This window comes from Eucyclogobius newberryi, unplaced genomic scaffold (genome assembly GCF_026437365.1).
Source record: "Eucyclogobius newberryi isolate DKJ021-1_F unplaced genomic scaffold, fEucNew1.0.hap1 SCAF_9, whole genome shotgun sequence".
Lineage (NCBI taxonomy): Eukaryota > Metazoa > Chordata > Actinopteri > Gobiiformes > Gobiidae > Eucyclogobius > Eucyclogobius newberryi.
In genome coordinates, this window is record NW_027316532.1 from 20390378 (window position 1) to 20403732 (window position 13355).

The following is a 13355-nucleotide window of genomic DNA, read 5'->3' on the forward strand; positions in this document are numbered from 1 at the left end:
GGTGCGAATTATATGTGATATTATTCGGTTTTTTTCACACTGACAACCACAAGAGGGCGCTCTAGGCTCTAAGCGATGCAGAAGAAGAATCTGCACTTCCTCTACCTCTGGAGTTTGTGGAGTTGTTTAGAAGTGACACAGAGGAAGAAGAATTCAGTGGATTTAGTGATTTGGGGTAAAACTGATGCTTTGGTAAACTTGTTAGCATGTTCTTTATGCTATAGTTATCTGAATAACTGTTAATATGTTACGTTAACATACCAGACACTTACCACAGTTCTGTCTGTGCGTCATGTAGCTGAAGGTGTTAGCGTTAGCATAAGTACACCTATTCACCATGTTCTCTCATCTGTTATTATTATTATTATCTTTGAAAAAAAAAAGAAAATCTTAATAAAAAAAGAAAATGTGTCCTGGGTTGCATTTGAAACAAAACTCTGATCTGTGCCGTTCACGCCAGATCTAAGTCACATGAGCGTGGTTTATAATCACACCAAAATCTGATCATTATCTGATTTCTAGAGTTATCAGAATATTGAAATGCCACGTCAAAAGCTTCATCTAATGTGAGATCTATATCTGATTGTTCACATATGGTTTTGATGAAGAAAAAAAACAAGAAAAAAGAGGGAAAACCAGTGTGGAAAGCACTAAATGAAAGAGAAAATGTACGTTAACCAAGACAAAAATCAGATCTAATCATTGGGCAATCTAATATTCTACTTATCTGATCTTTACAGGCCACGTAAATATGTAAATGTGCCCATGGTCTGATTTACAGTTCGATGTAAATCTAATTAGACTGGTATTTCAAAAGAATATAAAAACCATGTGACGGAGCGATCCACGAAACACAAATGATTTAATATCCTCGACGTGAAGCGTAAAACTCTAGAGCAACCAAAACTTGGATTCAGGTTTAAAGAGAAGTTCAGTCTTAGTTAATTAGGAGTAAAGTTATGGTGTAAAAAGAGTGTTATACCTCAAAAAACAGGATCAAGATTTATTTCCTCCCATTGAACGATCACATTTTCAATTCAATTTTGTGTCGTTAAAAATAGCTTTAATTACGAATTTACAGAAAAAAAAACATAATTAGACTCTTTTTAAGACAAAACAACATGCTTTTATTGGCAGATAATTGACTGTAGACCTCTTCACTTAAAAAATAACAACAAGCTGATGATTAGAAATGATTAAAATTGCCCCTTTGGCACAAAACTACGAGATTGTAAATTGTTAATCAAGATCAAAGGCACAGCAAGTCACTCCAAACAAAACTCAAATGCAAAAAAATACATTTGTGCAAAGGGAGATATCGAGTCCTGCCACCAAACTTTTACCAGTGCAATAAAAAGTACGACGGGAGCTGGAGGCGCGTCTCTAATGCGGTGGAAAAGCTGCTGTTGTCTGAATAATGCAGACTCCGTGCTCTCCGTGTACAGCGTGGCCCCGGGGCCCAACACGGCGCATCGAGAACACAGACCCCAGATAAAATGGGATTTACATGAAGAAGAAGAAGAAGAAACGGATGCAGCGGCAGCGAGCGGCACAGTTCAGCTAAAAATACCTTGGCGGTAGAGAATAAACGCCCCGCGCAGAAGACGACGGCTAAATCGCTGCTTGTTATTACGGCGGAACAAAGACAAGAGGCTGGAACAAAGCTCGCTGTGGATGAGGTTTGTGTGAAGCGTCGGGGCAGTTGTGCTCGAGACACGGGTTTAGTTCTAATCTTGGTTCAGTCCTGATTTAGTCTCGGTAAAAGCTTCTATGAACAGTTGTTTTTACCATTATAATGTCATTGAAATACGCAATAATGTCACATTCATGTGCATATAACTGCTGTAAATAAGAGGGTTTACTTTACCACTATGATTAGTATTATTTTGTCTTATGTTAGCTTATTTATTTTTATTTTTTAATTTTTTTCTCTATTCCCTATTAAGAATATGAGCAGTCCTGTCCATAGGAGTTTTGTTTGTAAGAGTTTATTCTGTTAATGGTGTTATCTATTCTTTACTTCTGTATTTACTTGTGTTGCAACACCGGAATTTCCCCATTGTGCAGACAAATAAAGGCATATCTTATCTTATCTTATAACATGTTTGAGTATTTGATCACGCTTTCGCTCTTAAACCTTATCTCCTTGACTTTGTCTTAAAGAAATCTACAAAGTATTTCATTTCATTTCAGTGCTAAAAATGTCCACTTATGTTTATGTTGCGTACAAACAAAATACAGTATGTGTCGTTTCTGGGCGTGTCACACATGATTTACTATTAAAACGGGCACATTATTATTTCTGCTGCTTCTCAAACGTGCTGCATGTTTCACCTCTCGCAGTCGTGATAATGTAAGTAAGTAAGTAAATGTTATTTGTATAGCACCTTTCACAGACAGAAGTCACAAAGTGCTTCATAAAACAATAAAAACACAAAAAACTTACAGTGAGCAATACATATACAACAATATACAGTCAAATCAGTCCCTAAAGCAAATGTAATTAAAAGGCTCGACTAAATAAAAAGGTAATGATCTCCGTCTCAAATGTTGCGCAATGAGGTACAATCGCCCAGTTTTGTATTTTCCACAGGTGAATCCCACCTCTGGCCACACCCACATGTGCCATAAATCCAGCCCACAGTGTGTAATTTTAATAACACTTTTTACCAGACAAACATATGTAATGATCAGATGATGCACATGAGCAAACGCTTGATGAATCAGGTGGAGTCCTTGTGCCCTCTGCTTGCAATATTAGAGAATACATGGCTAAAGCGCCTAAAGCTGTTGTAGAGGTTGATTTAGTACCACTTTTATAATAACTAGGGCCGTCTTTTATTTTATGGTTCTATTCGCTAAGGATGTGTTTTAGTTTACCATATTTTCCGCACTATAAGGCGCACTGTAAATGAATGGTCTATTTTTTTATCATGTTTCATATATGAAGCGCACCGGACTATAAGGCGCATTAAGTGAAACAAAACAGTCAGAAAAGTCATTCAGTTGAACTTTATTAATGCATCAAGATATCCATTGATCCATAAATAAGGTGCACTGGATTATAAGGCGCACTGTCGTTTTTTGAGACGATTGAAGGCTTTTTAGTGCGCCTTATAGTCCAAAAAATACGGTAGTTTGTTTCCCAGGGCTCATGTACAGGAGCTTTCATCTAAACCAGGACTGGAACAGGACCAAACCCAGTCTATGTCAGGACTTATCTGGGCTCAAACCAGGACCTAAGACTGGACCAAGGACCAGGACCAAGACAAGGGTCAAGAAATGCTAAAGCAGGTGGTTTAAAAAGCCTAAATAACGCACAATATGACATAAATCTGAAACCGTAAACCCGATGCTGCCGTCTGTGTCTGTGTCCTTACTTTGGGCAGCTCCTCGATCTGGTTGGCGTCGAGGTAGAGCTCCTCCAGAGTGCGCTCAAAGCTGAAGATCTCCTTGGGGACCTGCTGCAGGCTGCAGTGGGAGTAGTCCAGCACCGAGATGACCTCCTCCTCGCCACGGAAACAGCGACATGGCACCAGCCGACCAATCAGCTTCCGCTTCGTGGTCATCTCCAGACACTGCACTGGGGACAGACAGGAGACAACGGCGCGTGTTCAACTTAAGGTCAAGTTCAGGACAAAGATTCCTGAACGTGAGAAACACAAAACACTTTCTAACGCAATCTGAACTTCCTGATTATTTACACGAAGAAGCACTTTTCACAACTTTTCCAAGCCAGAGCGGAGTTTTACCATCAATGCTAACAACAACTAGCATGCTAAGGGCACACTTCCTGGTTCACAGAGGATAAAACGCTCTATAATTAGAAACAGACAGCACAAACTGGTCTGGTTTTGACCCAAAGAGCTGCTTTTACAATGTATACATTTGTACTGGAGCAAAACAGATTTAATTTGATGAAGCAAACTGGGTACATCCCCTTTAAGCTCGGAAAAATACAAACAAACTGTACACACAAGACCACACGATCAAATGAGTCCATGCATTAAGAAATATGCAGAAAATGTGTATTATATAAAACAAATTGGTCAGTATAAATCCCTATGAAACATAATCCCATACAATTTTATTAAGTCAGGAATAATAAAAACTTTGGTCGACTAAAACCAGATTTTTGCTGTCTATGATGACAAATGTCTGACCATGTTGACTATATGTCGAAAACGATTACCGTAAGTCGCACCTTTTTTCATAGTTTTGGCCGGGGTGCGACTTATACTTATATTTATACTTATATACTTATACTTACACTCCAGAGCGACTTGTTATTTTCACACTTGCAACTTTATTTCATACTCCAGTGCGATATATGTTTTTTTCTTCTCTATTATGCATTTTTGGCTGGCTTATAGTCCGGGAAATACGGTAAACGCACAACGAACAAAAACGAGCTACAACTGCTATCAAGCATGTCTGATATTAACATGATATTTTGGAAACGCAGCGTGAGCCTTCCTCTCGTACCACTTCCTATTCCTTTACACCACTAGCCTTAGCTAACCGGTAGACGCCGCAATCAATAGTTCACATTTTTAATCCCTAAAAATAATAAAACAATGTATTTATCTGGATTTGTTGCATGAGTTTGTAAATGAAAGTCCATCATTTTAGCCTAATTGCTAATTCAAAGTAAATTTTTACTTATTAGTCTGTTTAAAAAGACACATCTAAGAACACATTGAACTCATAGACTGAAAATAAAAAGTTTAACATGCTTTGTATGAGTAAGATGAAGATGAAAAAATATATAAAAAGATAATTTAACCTGTAAACAAAGAAACAAAACTAAAAAGCACTGTTTGATTTAAATATAGGATACGAAATAAGATATTCTACAATACAAACAACCAATTGCACTGAATATGACATAAAAATCACCAAAACAGTTTAAATTACAATATAGAAAACAACAAGTACAGTGTTTGTACTAAACGTTGGCACAGAAACACGCTCGACCGTCCCGTAAAGTTGACTGTGGGTGAACCGAGGTCGAACACGATCGCGACGAGCTCAAGCCAGACGTTCTACAACATTCAAGCGCCGCAAAGTGTAATCCGAGACTTAAAATATGACAAAAGTATGTGAAGGAATATGCGAGTACGCGGCTTCCTCCTCCTCGTTTAGTCGCTGGGACGCTGCGGTCTCGTTTGAGCAGACTCCGAGTGGCACAAGTGGGTTAACAGCCTCATTAAAAGCTTCCAGTGGAGATTTATCGCTGCACACAATTACCGCTCGTCCCTGTTCTCGGGTGAAGTCGATGTGGAGACAAACGCCGTCGCCGGAATATGAAGACGGAGCTGACGATCGAAAGTGTTGCATTCAGGTGAGCGAAAGGTCCACAGAAAACAGAGTATCCAGTCGAAATCTGAACAAATCTCGGCAGATGAGAAGAAATACAAAACAGAAGAAGCTGTTTTAGTTTTCTTCTACGGGACAATAACGTTAAGAAAGATCGGTGTCCTTTACATTTGACCCGTTCTTCAGTTCTTTGTGTCAGGAACAGAGTTCGAACACAATCTGAACCAGGTTTGGGCATGTTTTCCAAAAGACATGATCAAAATTGTTGTGTGCCTGATTAAAACATGGAATATATTAGTTTATACTGTCAAAACATGCCAAAATAAGTTCTATTATCTCAGCTTCAAAGATAAGCTCAGTGGAATTAGAAACTTGCAGTCAAAACTCAAGATGAATATTAATGAAATCAAGATAAATAACGATTCAAAACTGTACTTGACGCTAATATGACGCGGTTCATGTCGAGCTCAAAGGTGAAATATCAAACAAAATATGACCGGAAACTGAAGAATCCAAAAAACAGCCGTAATCTAAGTTGATCCCAAGTAACAACATAATTCCACAAATAAAGGCCTCAATTGAACTGAACGCTGTGGCTTTTATGTTGTCGTAAACGAGTCAGTTTTGTGTTTCACTGGATCGATGTGGACGTGAGCGCCCTAAGCAGCGCTGGGATTGACAGAGCTTTTGCGATCCAGTTTCACATGGCCACCTGAGAAAGGCTTGTGAGAACCATGAACCAGTTCTTAGGGCTTAGGACCGCGGTCGATACAGACACGGCTTGTGCACTGACTCATCGGTTACAATCTGCGAAGTTTGGAGCTGATAAAAACGTTCAAAAATGATTGAAGTCTCTACAATCGAACCTAATATCTGACCAAAACCGCACTGAAAACTAAATATACTGATTTAATCAACCTCTCACTGCATTGTTCACTTTCTGCTACTACATCTGTAACTGTAACTGTACATTTTGAGAACATAGTAAGCCTATTTTTATCTTATAGTAAATGTAAATTGCTTTTCCTCAATGCATACCCTATTTGATTCAATATATCTGTTGTTCCTGTGTTCGTGAATTTTGTTCATTGATAACAGCAATAAACCTTTTTCTGATTCTAAGCTAGGTATTCACATATTAGATTGATATATTACAGTACATTTAAATAAAAGGCAGAATAAACTCACATTTCACCCCCAAAATCCTTATAATAACAAATAATAAAATCTATCATCGTGACAGGATATTGACTAATGACCAGAAGACTGAATAGTACTTCCTAATGTCGGGTAGTCCAGCTTTAACTCCGAAAACGTTGTCTTTTGAATGATTGGCAGAGGGACAGGGTGAGGACGTCGGTGAGAACGAGGTGAGGACGAGGTGAGAATGAGGTGAGAACGGGATGAGAATGAGGTGAGGACGGGATGAGGACGGGGCTTGGACGGGGTGAGGTCGAGGTGAGGACGAGGTGAGGACGAGGTGAGGTTGAGGTGAGCATGAGGTGAGGACGGGTTGAGGACGGAGTGAGGACGAGGTGAGGTCGAGGTGAGCATGAGGTGAGGACGGGGTGAGGACGAGGTAAGGACGAGGTGAGGTCGAGGTGAGCACAAGGTTAGGACTGGGTGAGGACTGGGCGAGGACGGGGTGAGGACGAGGTGAGGTTGAGGTGAGGACAGGGTGAGGACGGGGTGTGCACAAGGTGAGGACGGGATGAGGACTGGGCGAGGACGGGGTGAGGACGAGGTGAGGTTGAGGTGAGGACGGGGTGTGGACGGGGTGAGGACGGGGTGAGGACGAGGTGAGGACGGGGTGAGGACGAGGTGAGGACGGGGTGAGGTTGAGTTGAGCATGAGGTGAGGACGGGGTGAGGACGGGGTGTGGACGGGGTGAGGACAGGGTGAGGACGAGGTGAGGACGGGGTGTGGACGGGGTGAGGACGGGGTGAGGACGAGGTGAGGACGGGGTGAGGACGAGTTGAGGACGGGGTGAGGTTGAGTTGAGCATGAGGTGAGGACGGGGTGAGGACGGGGTGAGGACGGGGTGTGGACGGGGTGAGGACAGGGTGAGGACGAGGTGAGGACGGGCAGGTCTCTCTCTCGGACCACGCAGCTCTATCTCCGCCGCTCAGCTCTAACTGGATCAAACCCCACACGAGCTCGCGGACCCAGCGGACTGTTTACCCGAGGAGGCCGGACCGTTAACCGCCTTATCAGAGATGCTCCAGATACTGTAACGAGACCGGAGGGAGCGCCGCTTTTTGCCCTCCGTCGCTACAGGTAACGCCGGGGACGCTCTTGATCCGATAGAGGCAGGAGACACGGTCGGATCGCTCTTGTCCCGGTCTGAAGCGGGTGCAAACGTGGGCTGAGGGGCATTCAGGGTCGTTCAGGGTCATTCAGGGGCGTCCAGGGGCGTTCCGAGGCGTTCTGGGGCGTTTAGGGGCGTACAGGGGCATTCGGGGGCGTACAGAGGCATTCAGAGGGCGTTCAGGGGCGTTCAGGGATGTACAAGGGCATTCAGGGGCGTTCAGAGGCGTTCAGTGGCGTTCAGTGGCGTTCAGAGGCGTTCAGAGGCATTCAGAGGCGTTCAGAGGTGTTCACGGGCGTGGTTGTAAGTGCAGGAATAAAAATGGCCGTCTTACAACCGCGCTTGTGGCGACATGAGTGAAAAACAAGGGACAGCTCATATAATAAAAGCTATTATTCACGGTCAAGGTGTTTAGAGAAGACAGAAATTGTACTCAAGTAGGAGCAACGTTACTTCAAAATAAAATGACTGAAATAAAACAAAGTGGAAGTACTGGTCCTAGAAATAACTCATGTAAAAGTAATAACGTATCAGGAGAAACTACTACTCAAGAATAAGAGAGCAACCGTCGATCTTTATTTAGGGACAAAACGTGAAATTATTGAGATATTTTCAAAGGATAGACGTGAGGAAAACGAGAGAAACTAAAGAATCTGAAAGCTTATTCAGACTTATTCACAATGAAGAGGAACTGAAACGGCTGCTCAAAAGATGTCCAAAAACAGCAACTGAACCATCATAAAACTTATCCACAACCATTCTGACGTTTAAGCAATTAGCAATGTGAAAAATACAAAATACATGTACCGAAGGAGCATATTCATAATACTAAATTTGACTAACTCCGACAGTTTTACTCTTTCAGGATTCAGAATACAATTACTTTTCAAAAGAACACATTGCAGTGATTATGCAATTCAAGCTTCAAACAAGAATTGAAAAAAAATAAAATAAAATGTCATCATTATTATTATTATTATTTAATTACTATTAGAATTAGTATTAGTAGTAGTATTTAATTATTACGATTTTTTAAATTATTATTATTGTATATTTTTCTTTACATAGGTCAGTTGGTTTTATGTACATTTTTGTTGCTGTGTGTTTCAAAAATAATTAAGATACATAAATAAATGTTCTCAATTCAGTGATAAATAAATCCATAACAAAGAGTCGTTTTCACACTATTATAAAATGCAACGACACAAGATCATTTACAATGGACAGATTGTGTGATTCACTTCAGTTTGTTTAATTTGATATGTATTTTTAAAGTATATGTTCTTTTCTGAAACAACAGCTTTTCAAGAAACGTGACTCAGAAAAGCGTCACATCCCCAATTCAGAACATTCAGAATACAGTACGTCACAAAATCGATTTGAATTCAGCGTTCTGTAACTAAATGTGTTTTTCCTTGCCGGTATCTCGTTCCATGGCGGTTGTTTCTGCGCTCGCACGTCTAAATCATCTGTATTCAGCCGTTATCTGCCGCTGTCAGGTTGTTGCTGATGCTGCACTCTGCTCTATAGAAGCCCGGACTAAAAATAGCTCCTTTTTATCAAGACGAGAGCGTGGAGAGGCGATGTACAGCGTCACAGCGGGGGCGCACTTCAGCGTGGAGCAGACCGGAGGGGCCACCACAACCTCATGCATGTCTTTATTACAAGAGAAAACACACGCCGTCGAAAGCACAGTGTTTGGAATAAACTGTAGGCTGCGTTCACGTTCTAAAATGTTTTAATGTTATTGTTTCAGAGGGAGAGAACAGGGCAGATTCACTGTTTTTCACAATCACGAGGTGGAGGAATCTGTTTTTACATTAACAAAGCCTGGACTTCAGTGTCAGTGATCTCCAAACACTGCACTCCTGATCTGGAACATCTTATAATTAACTGCAAACCGTTCTAGTCTCCACGTGAGTTCGCCTCATTCATTCTGGCCGCTGTTTACATGAACATGCAGGAGGCGCAGGTTCTGAGTGTGGAGCGGACCTTCCCGGACTCCTTGTGTATAAACCTGGGCGATTTCATCAAGGGGAATCTCAGCCACGAACTACCAAAGTACAGACAGTTTATTAAAGTCCCGACCAGAGAGCAGAACACGCTGGATCACTGCTACACAAGAGTTAGCAACGCCTGATCCCCACCTACAGACAGAGGCTGAAGCTCTCCAAACCTGTAGTGAGGACTTCTGAAAGGTGGACCAATGAGAGAGTGGAGGAGGAGCTACGTGCCTGTTTGGACATTACAGACTGGGAGGAGCTACGTGCGTGTTTGGACATTACAGACTGGGAGGAGCTACGTGCCTGTTTGGACATTACAGACTGGGAGGAGCTACGTGCCTGTTTGGACATTACAGACTGGGAGGTTTTCAGAGCTGCCACAGATAGTTTGGATGAAAACACAGACACTGTGACGTCATACATTTGAGTCTGTGAGGACAGCATGGCAGGCAGTTAAGGCGGCAGAAGGAGGCAGCGCACAGGGCCGGTGATAGAGAGCGCTACAAAGATGAGAAGTATGGAATTAGCAGCAGTTCTCCAACAACAACCCCACCTCTGTGTGGAGTGGGCTCCGGCTTCTCACCAACTACAAGCCCAAAGCCCCCCCTTCTGTAGGTGACAGAAAACTGACCTTTCAACTCTGCTCCTTCTATTCTAGATTTGACGGTAACAACCTGGAGTTCAACACCCAGGAGACAGTGGAGATGATCGTGAACTTCACAAAAGTCACAGCCCCCCCTCACTATCACAGACTCCCCCATCACCACCTCAGATTCCTTCCGCTTCCTCTGCACCACCATCACCCGGGACCTCAAGTGGGGGCCCACCATCAGCTCCCTCATCAAGAAGGCCCAGCAGAGGATGTACTTCCTGTGGCAGCTGAGAAAAGACAAGCTGCCAGCGCAGATGATGGTGCAGTTCTACACGGCCATCATTGAGTCCATCCTCATCTCCTCCATCACCGTGTGGTATGATGGAGCCACAGCCAGGGACAAACAGAGACTACAGCGCCCTCTGCTGAGAAGGTGATTGGCTGCAGACTTCCATCTCTGCAGGACCTGTACGTCTCCAAGGCTCTGGGACGAGCAGGTCGGATCACCCGGACCCTTCTCACCCTGGACTTGAGCCATTCCCCTCAGGCAGGAGGCCACTCCCCTCAGGCAGGAGGCCACTCCCCTCAGGCAGGAGGCTACGGTCCATCCGGACCAGAACCTCCCGCCATAAGAACAGTTTCTTTCCCTCTGCCGTTGGACTCATGACCACTTCTTAAACTCTGTCACTTTAAACATAGTTTACTCTCTCACTGCACTGTTCACTTTATGCACTACATCTGTAAATTCAACTGTACATTTTGTGCACATTGTAATCCTATTTTTATACCATAGTAAATTTAAATTGTTTTTCTTTAATGCATGCCATTTTTTATTTTATATATATAGGTTGTTTTATTATTGCTCATCGTTGTATGTTGCACCAAATCATCAAAGCAAGTTTCTGTGTGAATTTTGGACATTGGCAATAAACCTTTTCTGATTCTGAAGTTTGATTAACTGTTTGGATGTAACATTCGACCATAATATAATAAAATAATCTGCAGCGCTTGGTATTTTCAAAGTATAAACTAATTCGAATTTAAAAATAAATACTTATATCTGGCATGTACTGAAGTTAGAGTATCGTTACTTCAAACTATTATTATTACAGGACAATTAAGAAACATAAAACTACAGTTAGAAGTTCATTTTCTTGCTTCCACTTGCTTTACTCTGGTGTGTTGAGTCTGAACGTCTCCGTCTGTGGGACTGAGCCTGGTTCTGTCTGGGTCCTGTCTGAACACAAAGTGCAGCAGCAGAACTGAGAGCCCAGAGTCAGAGCAGCCGGACCAATCTGAATCAAGCAGGAAGTGAGTCGTGATTGGCTGAGGCTCTGGCTGCTGCTATGGAAACTGAATGAGTGAGCAGACTGACTCTGCGGAGATGCACAAAGAAAGAAGAAGCTCAGAGGGATTATTTAAGGTTTATCTCATTTATGTGATAGTTTGGAAGGTTATGGTGCACTTTATTTTGAAATTGGTCGTCTGCATTTGACCCATTCTTCAGTGCAGCTGGAGCAGCCTGTCAGGAGCTGCCTGTCAGGAGCAGCCTGTCAGGAGCAGCCTGTCAGGAGCTGCCTGTCAGGAGCAGCCTGTCAGGAGCAGCCTGTCAGGAGCTGCCTGTCAGGAGCAGCCTGTCAGGAGCAGCCTGTCAGGAGCAGCCTGTCAGGAGCAGCGCCCGGGGAACAAGCTCCAGATCTACTGCTAAGCTTGGTTAGGACCTAAGCTGGAGGATTTAAGAAAACTCCTCACTGAGAGGCCCGGGAGTCGAACGTGGAACCTTCTTACTGTGAGGCGAGAGTGCAAGATCACTCACTACAATGATGTCATTATTCATTCCCTCCATACACACTACAGTCACACAGTCACTCATATTCACACAGTCACACAGTCAAACATTTATACAGTCACTCAGTCACACATATTCACACATTTACACAGTCACTCATATTCACAGTCACACATTTACACAGTCACTCAGTCACTCATATTCACACAGTCACTCATATTCACACAGTCACTCATATTCACACAGTCACTCATATTCACAGTCACTCATATTCACACAGTCACACAGTCACTCATATTCACAGTCACGCATTTACACAGTCACTCATAGTCACACAGTCACTCATATTCACACATTCACAAAGTCACTCATATTCACACAGTCACACATTTACACAGTCACTCATTCACACAGTCACTCATATTCACACAGTCACACATTTACACAGTCACTCATATTCACACAGTCACACATTTACACAGTCACTCATATTCACACAGTCACACATTTACACAGTCACTCAGTCACTCATATTCACACAGTCACACATTTACACAGTCACTCATATTCACACAGTCACACAGTCAAACATTTATACAGTCACTCAGTCACACATATTCACACATTTACACAGTCACTCATATTCACAGTCACACATTTACACAGTCACTCAGTCACTCATATTCACACAGTCACTCATATTCACACAGTCACTCATATTCACACAGTCACTCATATTCACAGTCACTCATATTCACACAGTCACACAGTCACTCATATTCACAGTCACGCATTTACACAGTCACTCATAGTCACACAGTCACTCATATTCACACATTCACAAAGTCACTCATATTCACACAGTCACACATTTACACAGTCACTCATTCACACAGTCACTCATATTCACACAGTCACACATTTACACAGTCACTCATATTCACACAGTCACACATTTACACAGTCACTCATATTCACACAGTCACACATTTACACAGTCACTCAGTCACTCATATTCACACAGTCACACATTTACACAGTCACTCATATTCACACAGTCACACATTTACACAGTCACTCATATTCACACAGTCACACATTTACACAGTCACTCAGTCACTCATATTCACACAGTCACACATTTACACAGTCACTCAGTCACTCATATTCACACAGTCACAGAGTCACTCATATTCACACAGTCACATATTTACACAGTCACTCAGTCACTCATATTCACACAGTCACTCATATTCACACAGTCACACATTTACACAGTCACTCATTCACACAGTCACACAGTCACTCATATTCACAAAGGCAAACAGTCACTCAGTCACACAG

At 42.5% G+C, this 13355-nt stretch overlaps 1 protein-coding gene across 6 annotated transcripts in view; it reads right to left on the reverse strand.

Annotated features, from left to right (window-relative positions):
• The window catches only part of lrrc7 (leucine rich repeat containing 7), a 103987-nt gene that overhangs the window by 54651 nt on the left and 35981 nt on the right, over window positions 1-13355 (reverse strand). For all 6 annotated transcript variants that reach the window (XM_072438591.1, XM_072438588.1, XM_072438590.1 and 3 more), the window contains exon 2: window positions 3381-3583. In XM_072438591.1, coding sequence (XP_072294692.1) covers window positions 3381-3583 — 203 coding nt within the window. The remainder of the gene's footprint in view (window positions 1-3380; window positions 3584-13355) is intronic.